The 19426-nt window shown below is 42.1% G+C and overlaps 1 protein-coding gene across 4 annotated transcripts in view; it reads left to right on the forward strand.

Annotated features, from left to right (window-relative positions):
* LOC139756405 (tubulin alpha-3 chain-like) overlaps positions 1-19426 on the forward strand; it is a 468837-nt gene that overhangs the window by 412401 nt on the left and 37010 nt on the right. For all 4 annotated transcript variants that reach the window (XR_011714332.1, XM_071675831.1, XM_071675832.1 and 1 more), the window contains exon 9: positions 2444-2633. Coding sequence is in view for 3 of the 4 variants with exons in the window: in XM_071675831.1 (XP_071531932.1) it covers positions 2444-2633 (190 nt within the window). In the remaining variant the exon portion in view is untranslated. The remainder of the gene's footprint in view (positions 1-2443; positions 2634-19426) is intronic.

The raw sequence follows: 19426 nt of genomic DNA on the forward strand, positions 1-19426 counted from the left end.
GTATTTCTCACATACATTCTTCAAAGTAAACACATGATCCACACATCCTTTACCACTTCTGAAACCACACTGCTCTTCCCCAATCTGATGATCTGTACATGCCTTTACCCTCTCAGTCAATGCCTTTCCATATAATTTCCTAGGAATACTTAACAAACTCACATATATCCCCTTTGCCTTTGTACAATGGCACTATGCATGCATTCCGCCAATCCACAAGCACTTCACCATGATCCATACTTATATTGAATATCCTCACCAACCAGTCTACAACACAGTCACCCCCTTTTTGAATAAATTTCATTGCAGTACCATCCAATCCTGCCGCCTTATCGGCTTTCATCTTCCGCAAAGCTTTCACAACCTCTTCTCTGTTTACCAAACCATTCTCCCTAACCCTCTCACTTCGCACACCACCCTAACTAAGACACCCTATATCTGCCTTTTTCATCAAACATATTCAACAAACCTTCAAAATACTCACTCCATCTCCTCACTTTATCACTATTTTTTATTACCTTTCCATTTGCTCCCTTCACCGATGTTCCCACTTGTTCTCTCGTCTTACGTACATTATTTACCTCCTTCCAAAACATCTTTTTATTCTCTCTAAAATTGAATGACGCTCTCTTACCCCATCTCTCATTTGCCCTCTTTTTCACCTCCCAGTCATTTGCACTACTTCCCTGCAAGTATCGTCCAAACGCCTCTCTCTTTCACTAACAACCTCACTTCTTCAACCCACCATTTACTACCCTTTCTAATCTGCCCACCTCCTACCTTTCTCATGCCACATGAATATTTTGTGCAAGGCATCACTGCTTCCCTAAAGACATCACATTCTTCACCCACTTCCCTCACGTAATATATATAATATATATGCCCAATTTATCGGCCAACCCCTAGAGGTAGATGAACAGCTGGGTTGATTGTGGACTGACTGCCATATCCAGGATTCGAACCTATGCGCTCAATCTTTGGCTACCCGTGAGTGCGTCACGATCAGGGACGCTAACCGCTGCACTATGGGAGTCCATAAATATGCAGTGACTCATTTTTTTTTCTTTTACCTGCTCCCCTACTCATGAGCATCCACAGTTTATTTCTATATCCTACCACCAGCACTGTGTCACCCACAAACATCAACTTATTTATATCCAATGCCCACTTACCCAAACTCCCAGCATACTGTACACTTACTCTTGTATTTGTAGTTAGCTCCTTTATTACATGCATCCATTTTTTTCATAATTGATTGCCTCTCTCACCTCAGCAAGGAAGCATCCGGAACAAACAGACAGACAGACAGACAGACAGACGGACAGACACCACACATCCAATTTCTAGTCCTCATATTTTATGTAAGGACACCAGATCCATCCATTTACAGGAGACTTTATCTTAACTACTACAGTTTATTTTGTCTGATGCATACCTCTTGTCCTTTTGGATGTTCAGGCCGCAATATCCCAGAGCCTCCTATACTCCATCCTTCTATCTTCATCTCAGTCTTCCTCAGCTCCTTGCTCTCTCCACTTCTGAGGCATCATAGATCTTCTTAGCCATTCTTCGCTCATCCTCTGTATACCTAAACCGTTTCAGCACACCCTGGTCAGCTGTTTAAGTCGGACTGCATCTGTCTTTGACACTGTCGTTCTTTACACAATTAACCCTCGTATGCCACATCCTCTACTGCAGAAACTCCACATCATGAGGACTAAGGGGACACTTGATTATAAGATGTTAAGAAGAATTTCTGTTGCACAGTAACAGAGTGGTTGAGAATTTAAAAAAGTTATGTGCTGAAACTTAATGCATACAATATAGATAACTTGATAACTTGCAAAAAATCAAATTAATGAATGTTTAAGAGAAGGGACCCAACAAAAGAAAAAGAAAAAGTTTGTAAACTCCTATTTTATGCACCTAGTGACTCGATGCCATCTTTTGTGTGTAGTATTCCCAGACCACCACAACACCTACATGCAGTTGTGACTTCTGTCCATGCACGTCACTTTAACCTTAAAATGTGTAGGCCAAGTTTTGATAAGCTTAGAATTTTGTTTGATGGGATAAGATATAAATGTAGGTAGCTCTAACATCAGCCAAATCTAGACAGGGGTTTGGCAGTTTAACTCAGTATGTGCGACCACAAAATGTGGGAAGTATCCTCACATTGGGAAGATACTGTGTCTTGTAATTGATACTGTCTGGCTTATGTAACTGAGCAGAAAACTTACCATGCAGAGTTAATACACAGACTGTGGACATTAGCATATAATCATGAAATGATTCATAAAACAACTCTAAAGAATGTATAGGTGGTCAAATTCTTGTAGATGATTAAAGATAAGGATAATTTGATACAGTCCCTAATATTGCTGGCATTAGCAAACTTATACATCCTTGCAATAAGGCTAATATGTATGTTCGGTTACTTCAGGTGGGTATCAATTACCAGCCACCAACTGTGGTACCTGGTGCTGACTTGGCAAAAGTAGACAGAGCTGTTTGTTGCCTTTCAAACACCACTGCCATCAGGGACGCTTGGGGACGACTTGACCATAAGTTTGACCTTATGTATTCCAAGAGAGCCTTTGTGCACTGGTATGTTGGAGAAGGCATGGAAGAAGGTAAGTTCGGCTGACAAATGACCATTAATGTAAGGAGTGCTGGAATATAAGTCTTGTATTTAAACATAAGCAGGAAGGGTTTTGGGATATATTGAAACTGCTTCTGGGAATAAGGGATTAACTGAGCATAGATAAGAAAGCATGACTTTTTTTTCATTCAGAAGAATGTGGCTTCTGATGGGTGTGGTCTGGTGTGTTGAAATTTAAGACTACTTTGGGAGAGCAGTGTGTTTCCGTTTTGTCCATCTTATAATTCGTGCAGGTTGGGATATATATGTATATATATAATATATATATATATATATATATATATATATATATATATATATATATATATATATATATATATATATATATATATATATATATATTTAGGGAATCAGTGATGGATTGCGCAAAAGATGCTTGCGGCATGAGAAGCGTGGGAGGTGGGTTGATTAGAAAGGGTAGTGAGTGGTGGGATGAAGAAGTAAGATTATTAGTGAAAGAGAAGAGAGAGGCATTTGGACGATTTTTGCAGGGAAAAAATGCAAATGAGTGGGAGATGTATAAAAGAAAGAGACAGGAGTTCAAGAGAAAGGTGCAAGAGGTGAAAAAGAGGGCAAATGAGAGTTGGGGTGAGAGAGTATCATTAAATTTTAGGGAGAATAAAAAGATGTTCTGGAAGGAGGTAAATAAAGTGCGTAAGACAAGGGAGCAAATGGGAACTTCAGTGAAGGGGGCTAATGGGGAGGTGATAACAAGTAGTGGTGATGTGAGAAGGAGATGGAGTGAGTATTTTGAAGGTTTGTTGAATGTGTTTGATGATAGAGTGGCAGATATAGGTTGTTTTATGGTCGAGGTGGTGTGCAAAGTGAGAGGGTTAGGGAAAATGATTTGGTAAACAAAGAAGAGGTAGTAAAAGCTTTGCGGAAGATGAAAGCCGGCAAGGCAGTAGGTTTAGATGGTATTGCAGTGGAATCTATTAAAAAAGGGGATGACTGTATTGTTGATTGGTTGGTAAGGTTATCTTATGTATGTATGACTCATGGTGAGGTGCCTGAGGATTGGCGGAATGCGTGCATAGTGCCATTGTACAAAGGCAAAGGGGATAAGAGTGAGTGCTCAAATTACAGAGGTATAAGTTTGTTGAGTATTCCTAGTAAATTATATGGGAGGGTATTGATTGAGAGGGTGAAGGCATGTACAGAGCATCAGACTGGGGAAGAGCAGTGTGGTTTCAGAAGTGGTAGAGGATGTGTGAATCAGGTGTTTCCTTTGAAGAATGTATATGAGAAATACTTAGAAAAGCAAATGGATTTGTATGTAGCATTTATAGATCTGGAGAAGGCATATGATAGAGTTGATAGAGATGCTCTGTGGAAAGTTTTAAGAATATATGGTGTGGGAGGCAAATTGTTAGAAGCAGTGAAAAGTTTTTATCGAGGATGTAAGGCATGTGTACGTGTAGGAAGAGAGGAAAGTGATTGGTTCTCAGTGAATGTAGGTTTGCGGCACGGGTGTGTGATGTCTCCATGGTTGTTTAATTTGTTTATGGATGGGGTTGTTAGGGAGGTGAATGCAAGAGTTTTGGAAAGAGGGGCAAGTATGAAGTCTGTTGTGGATGAGAGAGCTTGGGAAGTGAGTCAGTTGTTGTTCGCTGATGATACAGCGCTGGTGGCTGATTCATGTGAGAAACTGCAGAAGCTGGTGACTGAGTTTGGTAAAAAGTATGAAAGAAGAAAGTTAAGAGTAAATGTGAATAAGAGCAAGGTTATTAGGTACAGTAGGGTTGAGGGTCAAGTCAATTTGGAGGTAAGTTTGAACGGAGAAAAACTGGAGGAAGTAAAGTGTTTTAGATATCTGGGAGTGGATCTGGCAGCGGATGGAACCATGGAAGCGGAAGTGAATCATAGGGTGGGGGAGGGGGCGAAAATCCTGGGAGCCTTGAAGAATGTTTGGAAGTCGAGAACATTATCTCGGAAAGCAAAAACGGGTATAATTGAAGGAATAGTGGCTCTAACAATGTTGTATGGTTGTGAGGCGTGGGCTATGGATGGAGTTGTGCGCAGGAGGGTGGAAGTGCTCCCCCGTTTGCGAGGCAGCGCAAGGAAACAGACGAAAGAAATGGCCCAACCCACCCCCATACACAATGTACACACACACACGCCCACACACGCAAATATACATACCTATACATCTCAATGTACACATATATATATACACACAGACACATACATATATACCCATGCACACAATTCACACTGTCTGTCCCTATTCATTCCCATCGCCACCTCGCTACACATGGAATACCATCCCCCTCCCCCCTCCTGTATGCGAGGTAGCACTAGGAAAAGACAATAAAGGCCCCATTTGTTCACACTCAGTCTCCAGCTGTCACGCAATAATGCCCGAAACCACAGCTCCCTTTCCACATCCAGGCCTCACACAACTTTCCATGGTTTACCCCAGACGCTTCACATGCCCTGATTCAATCCACTGACAGCACGTCAACCCCGGTATACCACATCGATCCAATTCACTCTATTCCTCGCCCGCCTTTCACCCTCCTGCATGTTCAGGCCCCGATCACACAAAATCTTTTTCACTCCATCTTTCCACCTCCAATTTCGTCTCTCACTTCTCGTTCCCTCCACCTCCGACACATATATCCTCTTGGTCAATCTTTCCTCACTCATTCTCTCCATGTGCCCAAACCATTTCAAAACATCCTCTTCTGCTCTCTCAACCACGCTCTTTTTATTTCCACACATCTCTTTTACCCTTACATGACTTACTCGATCAAACCACCTCACACCACACATTGTCCTCAAACATCTCATTTCCAGCACATCCACCCTCCTGCGCACAATTCTATCCATAGCCCACGCCTCCCAACCATACAACATTGTTGGAACCACTATTCCTTCAAACATACCCATTCTTGCTTTCCGAGATAATGTTCTCGACTTCCAGACATTCTTCAAGGCTCCCAGGATTTTCGCCCCCTCCCCCACCCTATGATTCACTTCCGCTTCCATGGTTCCATCCGCTGCCAGATCCACTCCCAGATATCTAAAACACTTTACTTCCTCCAGTTCTTCTCCATTCAAACTTACCTCCCAATTGACTTGACCCTCAACCCTACTGTACCTAATAACCTTGCTCTTATTCACATTTACTCTTAACTTTCTTCTTTCACACACTTTACCAAATTCAGTCACCAGCTTCTGCAGTTTCTCACATGAATCAGCCACCAGCTCTGTATCATCAGCGAACAACAACTGACTCACTTCCCAAGCTCTCTCATCCCCAACAGACTTCATACTTGCCCCTCTTTCCAAAACTCTTGCATTCACCTCCCTAACAACCCCATCCATAAACAAATTAAACAACCATGGAGACATCACACACCCCTGCCGCAAACCTACATTCACTGAGAACCAATCACTTTTCTCTCTTCCTACACGTACACATGCCTTACAATTGGGAGGTGAGTTTGAATGGAGAAAAACTGGAGGAAGTGAAGTGTTTTAGATATCTGGGAGTGGATCTGGCAGCGGATGGAACCATGGAAGCGGAAGTGGATCATAGGGTGGGGGAGGGGGCGAAAATTCTGGGGGCCTTGAAGAATGTGTGGAAGTCGAGAACATTATCTCGGAAAGCAAGAATGGGTATGTTTGAAGGAATAGTGGTTCCAACAATGTTGTATGGTTGCGAGGCGTGGGCTATGGATAGAGTTGTGCGCAGGAGGATGGATGTGCTGGAAATGAGATGTTCGAGGACAATGTGTGGTGTGAGGTGGTTTGATCGAGTAAGTAACGTAAGGGTAAGAGAGATGTGTGGAAATAAAAAGAGCGTGGTTGAGAGAGCAGAAGAGGGTGTTTTGAAGTGGTTTGGGCACATGGAAAGAATGAGTGAGGAAAGATTGACCAAGAGGATATATGTGTCGGAGGTGGAGGGAACGAGGAGAAGAGTGAGACCAAATTGGAGGTGGAAAGATGGAGTGAAAAAGATTTTGTGTGATCGGGGCCTGAACATGCAGGAGGGTGAAAGGAGGGCAAGGAATAGAGTGAATTGGAGCGATGTGGTATACCGGGGTTGACGTGCTGTCAGTGGATTGAATCAAGGCATGTGGAGCGTCTGGGGTAAACCATGGAAAGCTGTGTAGGTATGTATATTTGCGTGTGTCGACGTATGTATATACATGTGTGTGGGGGGGGTTGGGCCATATATATATATATATATTATTATTATATATAAATATTATATATATAATATATATAATATATATATAATATATATTTATATATATATATATATATTATATATATATATATTATATATATATATATATATATATATATTATATAATATTTATATATAAACACACACCCTGCCGCAAACCTACATTCACTGAGAACCATTCACTTTCGTCTGTTCCCTTGCGCTAACCTCGAAACCGAGACACCACAGTTAATAACAATCCCAATAATATATTAATACTTCATAAATATTATATTATTATATTTAATATAATATCTATATAATATTTGCTTTTCTAAGTATTTCTCACATACATTCTTCAAAGCAAACACCTGATCCACACATCCTCTACCACTTCTGAAACCACACTGCTCTTCCCCAATCTGATGCTCTGTACATGCCTTCACCCTCTCAATCAATACCCTCCCATATAATTTACCAGGAATACTCAACAAACTTATACCTCTGTAATTTGAGCACTCACTCTTCTCCCCTTTGCCTTTGTACAATGGCACTATGCACGCATTCCGCAATCCTCAGGCACCTCACCATGAGTCATACATACATTTAATAACCTTACCAACCAGTCAACAATACAGTCACCCCCTTTTTTAATAAATTCCACTGCAATACCATCCAAACCTCCATGGTTGTTTAATTTGTTTGTGGATGGGGTTGTTAGGGAGGTGAATGCAAGAGTTTTGGAAAGAGGGGCAAGTATGAAGTCTGTTGGGGATGAGAGAGCTTGGGAAGTGAGTCAGTTGTTGTTCGCTGATGATACAGCGCTGGTGGCTGATTCATGTGAGAAACTGCAGAAGCTGGTGACTGAGTTTGGTAAAGTGTGTGAAAGAAGAAAGTTAAGAGTAAATGTGAATAAGAGCAAGGTTATTAGGTACAGTAGGGTTGAGGGTCAAGTCAATTGGGAGGTGAGTTTGAATGGAGAAAAACTGGAGGAAGTGAAGTGTTTTAGATATCTGGGAGTGGATCTGGCAGCGGATGGAACCATGGAAGCGGAAGTGGATCATAGGGTGGGGGAGGGGGCGAAAATTCTGGGAGCCTTGAAGAATGTGTGGAAGTCGAGAACATTATCTCGGAAAGCAAAAATGGGTATGTTTGAAGGAATAGTGGTTCCAACAATGTTGTATGGTTGCGAGGCGTGGGCTATGGATAGAGTGGTGCGCAGGAGGATGGATGTGCTGGAAATGAGATGTTTGAGGACAATGTGTGGTGTGAGGTGGTTTGATCGAGTAAGTAACGTAAGGGTAAGAGAGATGTGTGGAAATAAAAAGAGCGTGGTTGAGAGAGCAGAAGATGGTGTTTTGAAATGGTTTGGGCACATGGAGAGAATGAGTGAGGAAAGATTGACCAAGAGGATATATGTGTCGGAGGTGGAGGGAACGAGGAGAAGAGGGAGACCAAATTGGAGGTGGAAAGATGGAGTGAAAAAGATTTTGTATGTTCGGGGCCTGAACATGCAGGAGGGTGAAAGGAGGGCAAGGAATAGAGTGAATTGGAGCGATGTGGTATACCGGGGTTGACGTGCTGTCAGTGGATTGAATCAAGGCATGTGTATGGGGGTGGTTTGGGCCATTTCTTTCGTCTGTTTCCTTGCGCTACCTCGCAAACGCGGGAGACAGCGACAAAGCAAAAAAAAATAATATATATTATATATAATATATATATATATATATATATATTATATATATATATATATATATTCCTAGGGATAGGGGACCAAGAATACTTCCCACGTATTCCCCGCGTGTCATAATAGGCGACTAAAGGGGACTGGAAACCCCCCCTCTTTGTATTTAGATTTCTAAAAGGAAAACAGAAGAAGGAGTCACGCGGGAGTGCTCATCCTCCTCGAAGGCTCAGATTGTGATGTCTAAATGTTTGTGGATGTGACCAAGATGAAAAAAGGAGAGATAAATAGTATGTTTGAGGAAAGGAACGTGAATATTTTGGCTCTGAATGAAACGAAGTTCAAGGTAAAGGGGAAGAGTTGTTTGGGAATGTCCTGGGATGGAGGTCAGTGAGAGAAGAGCAAATGTAGGAGTAGCACTCCTCCTGAAGCAGGGGTTGTGGGAATATGTGATAAGAGTGATTAATATGGGTAAAACTGAAAGTGGATGGAGAGAGATGGGTGATTATTGGTGCACATGCACCTGGTCATGAGAAGAAAGATCATGAGAGGCAAGTGTTTTGTGAGCAGCTGAGTGAGTGTGTTAGTAGCTTTGATGCACGAGACCAGCTTATAATGACGGGTGATTTGAATGCAAATGTGAGTAATGTGGCAGTTAAGGGTATGATTGGTGTACATGGGGTGCTCAGTGTTGTAAATGGAAGTAGTGAAGAGCTTGTGGATTTGTGTGCTGAAAAAGGACTGGTGATTAGGAATACCTGTTTTGAAAAGAGAGGTATATATAAGTATAAGTATGTGAGTAGGAGAGATGGCCAGAGGGCGTTATTGGATTACGTGTTAACTGATAAGTGTATAAAAGAGAGACTTGTGGATGTTAATGTGCTGAGAGGGGCAGCTGGAGGGATGTCTGATCATTATCTTGTGGAGGCGAAGGTGAGGATTTTTAGAGGTTTTCAGAAAAGAAGAGAGAGTGTTGGGGAGATGAGAGTGGTGAGAGTAGGTGAACTTAGAAAGGAGACTTGTGTGAGGAAGTACCAGGAGAGACTGAGTTTAGAATGGCAAAATGTAAGAGCAAATGACGTAAGGGGAGTGGGGGAGGGACAGGATGTATTTAAGGAAGCAGTGATGGCTTGCGCAAAAGATGCATGCGGCATGAGAAAGGTTGGAGGTGGGGAAATTAGAAACGGTACGAAATGGTGGGATGAAGAGGTAAGAGTGTTGATGAAAGAGAAGAGGGAGGCGTTTGGACGATTTTTTCAGGGTAGTAGTGCAAATGCCTGGGAGATGTATAAAAGAAAGCGGTAGGAGGTAAAAGAAAGGTGCAAGAGATGAAGAGGGAAAATGAGAGTTGAGGTGAGAGAGTATCATTAAATTTTAGGGGGAATAAAAAGATGCTGGGGAAGGAGGTAAATAAAGTGCGTAAGACAAGAGAACAAATAGGAACATCGGTGAAGGGGACAAATGGGGAGATGATTGCAAGTAGTGATGAAATGAGGAGACGGAGAATTTTCAAGGCTTGTTTCTTGTGTGTGATGACAGAGTGGCAGATATAGGGTATTTTGGTCGAGGTCGTATGCGAAGTGAGAGGGTCAAGGAGAATGGTTTGGTAAACAAAGATGTAGTGAAAGCTTGCGGATGATTGAGTGGGTAAAGGCATGTACAGAGCATCAGACTGAGGAAGTGGTAGAGGATGTGTGGATTAGGTGTTTGCTTTAAAGAATTATGTGAGAAATACTTAGAAAAACAGATGAATTTGTATGTAGCATTTATGGATCTGGAAAAGGCATATAATAGAGCAGATAGAGATGCTTTGTGGAGGATATCAAGAGTATATGGTGTGGGAGGTAAGTTGCTGGAAGCAATGAAAAGTTTTTACTAAGGATGTAAGGCATGTGTACGAGTAGGAAGAGAGGAGAGTGATTGGTTATCAGTGAATGTTGGTTTGCGGCAGGGGTGCATGATATCTCCATGGTTGTTTAATTTGTTTATGGATGGGGTGGTTAGGGAGGTGAGTACAAGAGTTTCGGAGAGAGGGGCTAGTATGCAGTCTGTTCTGGATAGAGGGCTTGGAAAGTGAGTCATTTGTTGTTCGCTGATAATACAGCCCTGGTGGCTCATTCGGGTGAGAAACTGCAGAAGTTGGTGACTGAGTTTGGTAAAGTGTGTGAAAGAAAAAACTGAGAGTAAATGTGAATAAGAGCAAGGTTATTAGGTTCAGTAGGGTTGAGGGATAAGTTAATTGGGAAGTGAGTTTGAACAGAGAAAAACTGGAGGAATTGAAGTGTTTTAGGCATCTAGGAGTGGATTTAGCAGCTGATGGAACCATGGAAGTGAAAGTGAGTCGCAGGGTGGGGAGGGGGCTGAGGTTCTGGGAGCGTTGAAGAATGTGTGCAAGGCGAGAACGTTATCTCGGAGAGCAAAAATGGGTATCTTTGAAGGAATAGTGGTTCCAACAATCAATAACAACTTAATCCAATGACGCTCCCTGGCCATCCTAATTATATACGTATACTTATGTATATCTCTTTTTAAACCAGGTATTCCCAATCACCAGTCCCTTTTCAGCACACAAATCTATAAGCTCTTCACCATTTCCATTTACAACACTGAACACCCCATGTACACCAGTTATTCCCTCAACTGCCACATAACTCACCTTTGCATTCAAGTCACCCATCACTATAACCCGGTCTCGTGCATCAAAATGTGAATAAGAGCAAGGTTATTAGGTACAGTAGGGTTGAGGGACAAGTCAATTGGGGGTGGGGTTGAGTTTGAATGAAGAAATACTAGAGGAAGTGGTGTTTTAGATATCTGGGAGTGGATTTGGCAATGGATGGAACCATGTAAGTGGAAGTGAGTCATAGGGTGGGGAAGGGGGCGAAAGTTCTTGGAGCGCTGAAGAACGTGTGTAAGGTGAGAACATTTTCTCGGAAAGCAAAAATGGGTATGTTTGAAGGAATAGTGGTTCCTACAATGTTATATGGTTGCGAAGCGTGGGCTATAGATAACGATGTGCAGAGGAAGGTGGATGTGTTGGAAATGAGATGTTTGAGGACAATATGTGATATGAGGTGGTTTGATCGAGTAAATAATGAAAGGGTAAGAGAGGTTTGTGGTAATGAAAATGATGTGGTTGAAAGAGCAGGAGAGGGTGTATTGAAATAGTTTGGTCACATGGAGAGAATGAGTGAGGAAAGATTGACAAAGAGGATATATGTGTCAGAGGCGGAGGGAACGGGGAGAGGTGGGAGACCAAATTGGAGGTGGAAGGATGGGGTGAAAAAGATTTTGAGCGATCGGGGCCTGAACATGCAGGAGGGTGAAACAGAGTGAATCGGAACGATGTGGTATACCGGGGTCGACATGCTGTCAGTAGATTCAACCAGGGCATGTGAAGCATCTGGGGTAAACCATGGAAAGTTTTGTGGGGCTTGTATGTGGATAGGGAGCTGTGGTTTCGGTGCATTATTCATGACAGCTAGAGACTTAGTGTGAACGAATGTGGCCTTTGTTGTCTTTTCCTCGCGCTACCTCGCTCGCGTGTGGGGGGAGTGGGGTGTCATTTCATGTGTGGCAGGGTGGCGACGGGAATCCATAAAGGCTACAAGTGTGAATTGTGTACATGTGTCTATGTGTATGTGTCTGTGTATGTATATATATGTATACGTTGTAATGTATAGGTATGTATATGTGCTGTGTGGACGTGTATGTATATACATGTGTATGTGCGTGGATTGGGCCATTCTTTCGTCTGTTTCCTTGCGCTACCTCGCTAACGCGGCAGACAGCGACAAAGTATGATATATTATATATATATATATATATATATATATATATATATATATATATATATATATATAATATATATATATATATATATATATATATATATATATATATATATATATATATATATATATATATATATATATTATATATATATATATATATATATATATATATATATATATATATATATATATATAATATATATATATATATATATATATATATATATATATATATATATATATATATATATATATATATATATATATATATATATATATATATATATATTATATGTGATGTCTCCATGGTTGTTTAATTTGTTTATGGATGGGGTTGTTAGGGAGGTGAATGCAACAGGTTTTGGAAAGAGGGGCAAGTATGAAGTCTGTTGGGGATGAGAGAGCTTGGGAAGTGAGTCAGTTGTTGTTCGCTGATGATACAGCGCTGGTGGCTGATTCATGTGAGAAACTGCAGAAGCTGGTGACTGAGTTTGGTAAAGTGTGTGAAAGAAGAAAGTTAAGAGTAAATGTGAATAAGAGCAAGGTTATTAGGTACAGTAGGGTTGAGGGTCAAGTCAATTGGGAGGTAAGTTTGAATGGAGAAAAACTGGAGGAAGTAAAGTGTTTTAGATATCTGGGAGTGGATCTGGCAGCGGATGGAACCATGGAAGCGGAAGTGGATCATAGGGTGGGGGAGGGGGCGAAAATCCTGGGAGCCTTGAAGAATGTGTGGAAGTCGAGAACATTATCTCGGAAGCAAAAATGGCTATGTTTGAAGGAATAGTGGTTCCAACATTGTTGTATGGTTGCAAGGCGTGGGCTATGGATAGAGTTGTGCGCAGGAGAATGGATGTGCTGGAAATGAGATGTTTGAGGACAATATGTAGTGTGAGGTTGTTTGATCGAGTAAGTAACGTAAGGGTAAGAGAGATGTGTGGAAATCAAAAGAGCGTGGTTGAGAGAGCAGAAGAGAGTGTTTTGAAATGGTTTGGGCACATGGAGAGAATGAGTGATTAAAGATTGACCAAGAGGATATATGTGTCGGAGGTGGAGGGAACGAGGAGAAGTGGGTGGCCAAATTGGAGGTGGAAAGATGGAGTGAAAAAGATTTTGTGTGATCGGGGCCTGAACATGCAGGAGGGTGAAAGGAGGGCAAGGAATAGAGTGAATTGGATCGATGTGGTATACCGGGGTTGACGTGCTGTCAGTGGATTGAATCAGGGCATGTGAAGCGTCTGGGGTAAACCATGGAAAGCTGTGTAGGTATGTATATTTGCGTGTGTGGACGTATGTATATACATGTCTATGGGGGTGGGTTGGGCCATTTCGTTCGTCTGTTTCCTTGCGCTACCTCGCAAACGCGGGAGACAGCGACAAAGCAAAAAAAGAATATATATATATATATATATACATATATATATATCATTTCATTAAGTTAAGAGTAAATGCCGTCAAGCGCGTCAGCGAGGTAGCGCAAGGAAACAGTCAAGGAATGGCCCAACACACCTGCATACACGCATATACATACATAAACGCCCATACACGCACCTATAAATTCATATACATTTCAACGTATACATACATATACTTACACAGATATATACTTGTATCAACATGTACATATTCATATTTGCTGCCTTCATCCAATTCTGTCGTCACCCCGCCATACATGAAATAGCATCCCCCCCCCCCCCTCTTCATCAAGGTAGCGAAAGGAAAAGACAAAAAAAGGCCATATTCATTCATAATCTCTAGTTGTCAGTTGTAATGCACCGAAACAGAACCTCCCTCTCCACATCCAGGCCCCACAGACCTTTCCATGGTTTACCCCAGACACTTCATATGACCTAGTTCAATCCATTGACAGCACGTCGATCCCGGTATACCTCATCGTTCCATTTCACTCTATTCCTTGCACACCTTTCACCCTCATGTATCTTCAGGCCCCGATCGCTCAAAATCTTTTTCACTCCATCCTTCCACCTCTAATTTCAACACATCCTCTTTTGCTCTCTCCACCACACTCCTTTACTTTCCACACATATCTCTTACCTTTTCATTACTTACTCGATCAAACCACCTCCCACCTCATATTGTCCTCGAACATTTTATTTCCAACACATCCACCCTCCTCCGCACAACCATAAAGCCCACGCCTCGCAACCATATAACATTGTTGGAACCACTATTCCCTCAAACATACCCATTTTTGCTCTCAGAGATAACGTTTTCGCCTTCCACACATTCTCTAACACTCCCAGAACCTTCACCCCCTCCCCCACCCTGTGACTCACTTCCGCTTCCATGGTTCCATCCGCTGCTAAGTCCACTCTCATATATCTAAAACACCCAACTTCCTCCAGTCTTTCTCCATTCAACTTACCTCCCAATTAACATGTCCCTCAACCCTACTGAACCTAATAACCTTGCTCTTATTCACATTCACTCTCAACTTTCTTCTTTCACACACTTTACCAAACTCAGTCCCTAACTTCTTCAGTTCTCATCCGAATCAGCCACCAGGGCTGTATCATCAGTGAACAACAACTGACTCACTTCCCAAGTCCTCTCATCCAGAACAGACTGCATACTTGCCCCTCTCTCCAAAACTCTTGCATTCACCTTCCTAACCACCCCATCCATAAACAAATTAAACACCCATGGAAACATCATGCACCCCTGCCGCAAACCGACATTCCCTGGGAACCAATCACTTTCCTCTCTTCCTACTCGTACACATGCCTTACATCCTTGGTAAAAAGTTTTTCACTGCTTCTAGCAACATACCTTACTCTTTAAACCTTCACAAAGCATTTCTATCCATTCTATCATATGCCTTCTTCAGATCCATAAATGCGACATACAAATCCATCTGTTTTTCTAAGTATTTCTCACAGACATTCTTCAAAGCAAACACCTGATCCACACATCCTCTACCACTTCTGAAACTACACTGTTTTCCCCCAATCTGATGCTTTATATATGCCTTTGCCCTCTCAATCAACACTCTCACATATAATTTCCCAGGAATACTCAACAAACTTATACCTCTGTAATTTCCACTCACTTGTATCCCCTATGCCTTTGTTCAATGGCATTATGCAAGCATGTCGTCAAATCTCAGGCACTTTGCCATGATCCATACATACATTTAATATGCTTACCAACTAATCAGCAACACAGTCACCCCCTTGTTTAATCTATTCTATTGCAATACCATCCAAACCCGCCACCTACCCGGATTTCACCTTTTGCAAAGCTTTCACTACCTCTTCTCCGTTTACCAAACCATTCTATCTTACCCTCTCACTTTGCACACCACCCCGACTAAAACACATTCAACAAACCTTCTAAGTACTCGCTCCATCTCCTTCTCACTTCATCACTACTTGTTATTACCTCCCCATTAGCCCCCTTCATCGATGTTCTCATTTGTTCTCTTGTCTTACGTTCTTTATTTACCTCCGCCCAAAACATCTTTTTATTCTCCCTGAAATTTAATGATACTCTCACCCCAACTCTCATTTGCCGTCTTTTTCACCTCTTGCACCTTACTCTTGACCTTCTGGGGCTCTTTTATATATACATCTCCCAGTCATTTGCACTACTTCCCTGCAAAACAAAGTCCAAACGTCTCTCTTTTCTCTTTCACTAACAACCTCACTTCTTCATCCCACCTCTCACTACCCTTTCTAATCTTCCCACCTTTCTCATGCTATGTGCATCTTTTGTACAAGGCATCACTGCTTCCTTAAATACATCTCATTCCACCTCCACTCCCCTTACATTATTTGCTCTCACCTTTTGCCATTCTACACTCAATCTCTCCTGGTACTTCCTCACACAAGTCTCCTTTCCAAGCTCACTTACACTCACCACTCACCTCTCCAAAACATTCTCTCTTATTTTCTGAAAACATCACTTTCGCCTCCACAAGATAGTGATCAGACATCCCTCTAGCTGCCCCTTTCAGCACATTAACATCCAGAAGTCTCTCTTTTACACGCCTATCAATTGACTCGTTATCTGATAACGCCCTCTGACCATCTCTCCCACTCACACACGTATACTTATGTATATCTCTCTTTTTAAACCAGATATTCCCAGTCAACAGTCCTTTTTCAGCACACAAATTCACAAGCTCTTCACAATTTATATTTACAAGACTGAGCACCCCATGTACACCAATTTTACCCTCAACTGCCACATTACTAACCTTACCCTTCAAACCCCCATCACTATAACCCGGTCTCATGCATTAAAGCTGGTAACATACTCATTCGGCTGCTCCCAAAACACTTGCCTTTCATGATATTTCTTTTCATGACCATGTGTATAGGCACCAATAATTACCCATCTCTCTCCATCCACTTTCAGTTTTACACACATTTTGAATACAAGAGCTTTGGAGAGAGGGGCAAGTATGCAATCTGTTGTGGATGAGGGGGCTTCAGAAGTGAGTTATTTGTTGTTCACTGATGATACAGCGCTGGTGGCTGATTCGGGTGAGAAACTACAGGAGTTGGTGATTGAGTGTGGGAAAGTGTGTGAAAGAAGAAAATTGAGAGTAAATGTGAATAAGATTAGATCATTAGGTTCAACAGGGTTGAGGAACAAGTTGATTGGGATGTAAGTTTGAATGGAGAAAAACTGGAGAAAGTTAAGTGTTTTAGATATCTGGCATTGGATTTAGCAGCGGATGAAACCATGGAAGTGGGGAGGGGGGAGACGAAGGTTCTGGGAGCACTGAAGAATGTGTGGAAGGCGAGTACGTTATCTCGGAAAGCAAAATGGGTATATTTGAAGGAATAGTGGTTCCAACAACGTTATATGGTTGTGAGACATGGGCTGTAGATAGGGTCGTGCTTAGGAAGGTGCATGTGTTGGAAATTAGATGTTTAAGGACAATATGTGATGTGAGGTTGTTTGATAGAGTAAGTAATGAAAGGGTAAGAGAGATGTGTGGTAATAAAAAGAGTGTGGTTGAGAGAGCAGAAAAGGGTGTATTGAAACGGTTTGGTCACATGGAGAGAATGAGTCAGGAAAGATTGACAAAAAGGATATATCTGTCAGAGGTGGAGAGAACATTTATATACATAACACACGCACACGCACATATACATACATACACATTTCAATGTATACATACATATGCATACACAGACATATACATATATGCGCATATGCACATCCATACTTGCTTCCTTCATCCATTCTTGTCGCTACCCCGCCACACACGAAATAACATTCCCCCCTCCTCCAGCGAGGCAGTGCCAGGAACAGACAAAAAAGGCCGCATTCGTTCACACTCAGTCTCTAGCTGTCATGTTTAGTGCACCGAAACCACAGCTTTCCTTCCACATCCAGCCCCGCAGACCTCTCCATGGTTTACCCCAGACACTTCACATGCCCTAGGTCAATCCTTTGACAGCATGTCGACCCCGGTATACCACAGCGTTCCAATTCACTCTGTTCCTTGCACGCCTTTCACTCTCCAGTATGTTCAGGCCCTGATTGCTCAAAATTTTTTCGCTCCATCCTTCTACCTCCAGTTTGGTCTCCCACTTCTCCTTCTTCCCTCCACCTCAGACACATATATCCTCTTTGTCAATTTTTCCTCAATCATTCTTTCCATGTGTCCAAACCATTTGAAAACACCCTCTTCTGCTCTCTCAACCACACTCTTTTTATTACCACACATCTCTCTTATCCTTTCATTACTTACTCGATCAAACCATCTCACACCACATATTGTCCTCAAACATTTCATTTCCAACACATCCACTCTCCTCTGCACAACCCTTTCTATAGCCCATGCCTCGCAACCATATAACATTGTTGGAGCCACTTTTCCTTCAAACATACCCATTTATGCTCTCCGAGATAACGTCCTCGCCTTCCACACATTCTTCAACGCGCCCAGAACCTTCGCTCCCTCCCCCACCCCTGTGACTCACTTCTGCTTCCATGGTTCCTTCCACTGCTACGTCCACTCCCAGATATCTAAAACATTTCACTTCCTCCATTTTCTCTCCATTCAAAATTACCTCCCAATTAACTTACCCTTAATCCTACTGAACTTGATAACCTTGCTCTTATTCACATTTACTCTCAACTTTCTCCTTTCACACGCTTTTCCAAACTCAGTCACCAACCTCTGCAGATTCCCACATGAATAGTCACCAACCTCTGCAGTTTCTCACATGAATCAGCCACTAGTGCTGTATCATCAGCGAACAACAGCTGACTCACTTCTCAGTCCCTCTCATCCACAACAGACTGCCTACACGCCCCTCTTTCCAAAACTCTTGCATTTACTTCCCTAACCACCCCATCCTTAAACAAACAACCATGGGGACATCACACACCCGTGCCACAAACCGACATTCACTGGGAACCAATCACTCTCCTCCGTTCCTACTAGTACACATGCCTTACATCGTTGGTAAAACCTTTTCACTGCTTCTAGCAACTTACCTCCCACATCAAATACCATTGAAACCTTCCACAAAGCATCTCTATCAACCCTATCATATGCCTTCTCTAGATCCATATAGAGAAGAGAGTGGTGAGAGTAAGTGAGATTAGAAAGGAGACTTGTGTGAGAGATTGAGTGTGAAATGGCAAAGATGAGAGCAAATGATGTGAGGGGAGTGGGTGGGGAGTGGGATATATTTAGGGAAGCAGTGATGGTTTGCCCAAAAGATGCATATGGTATGAGAAAGGTGGGAGGTGGGCAGATTAGAAAAGGTAGTAAGTGGTGGAATGAAGTAAGATTGTTAAATCAAGAGAAAAGAGAGGCATTTGGACAATATTTGCCAGGAAGTAGTACAAATGACTGGGAGATGTATAAAAGAAAGCAGCAAGAGGTCAGGGAAATGTGCAGAAGTTGACAAAGAGGACATATGAGAGTTGGGGTAAATAAAAAGATGTTTTGGAAGGATCTAAATAAAGTGCATAAGACAAGAGAACAAATTGGAACATTGGTTAAAAGAGGAAGGAAGGGGCGAAGTGATAACAGATAGTGATGGTGTGAGAAGATCGAGTGAGTATTTTAAAGGTTTATTGAATGCGTTTGATGATAGAGTGGCAGATAAAGGGTGTTTTGG

Source organism: Panulirus ornatus, chromosome 21 (genome assembly GCF_036320965.1).
Source record: "Panulirus ornatus isolate Po-2019 chromosome 21, ASM3632096v1, whole genome shotgun sequence".
Lineage (NCBI taxonomy): Eukaryota > Metazoa > Arthropoda > Malacostraca > Decapoda > Palinuridae > Panulirus > Panulirus ornatus.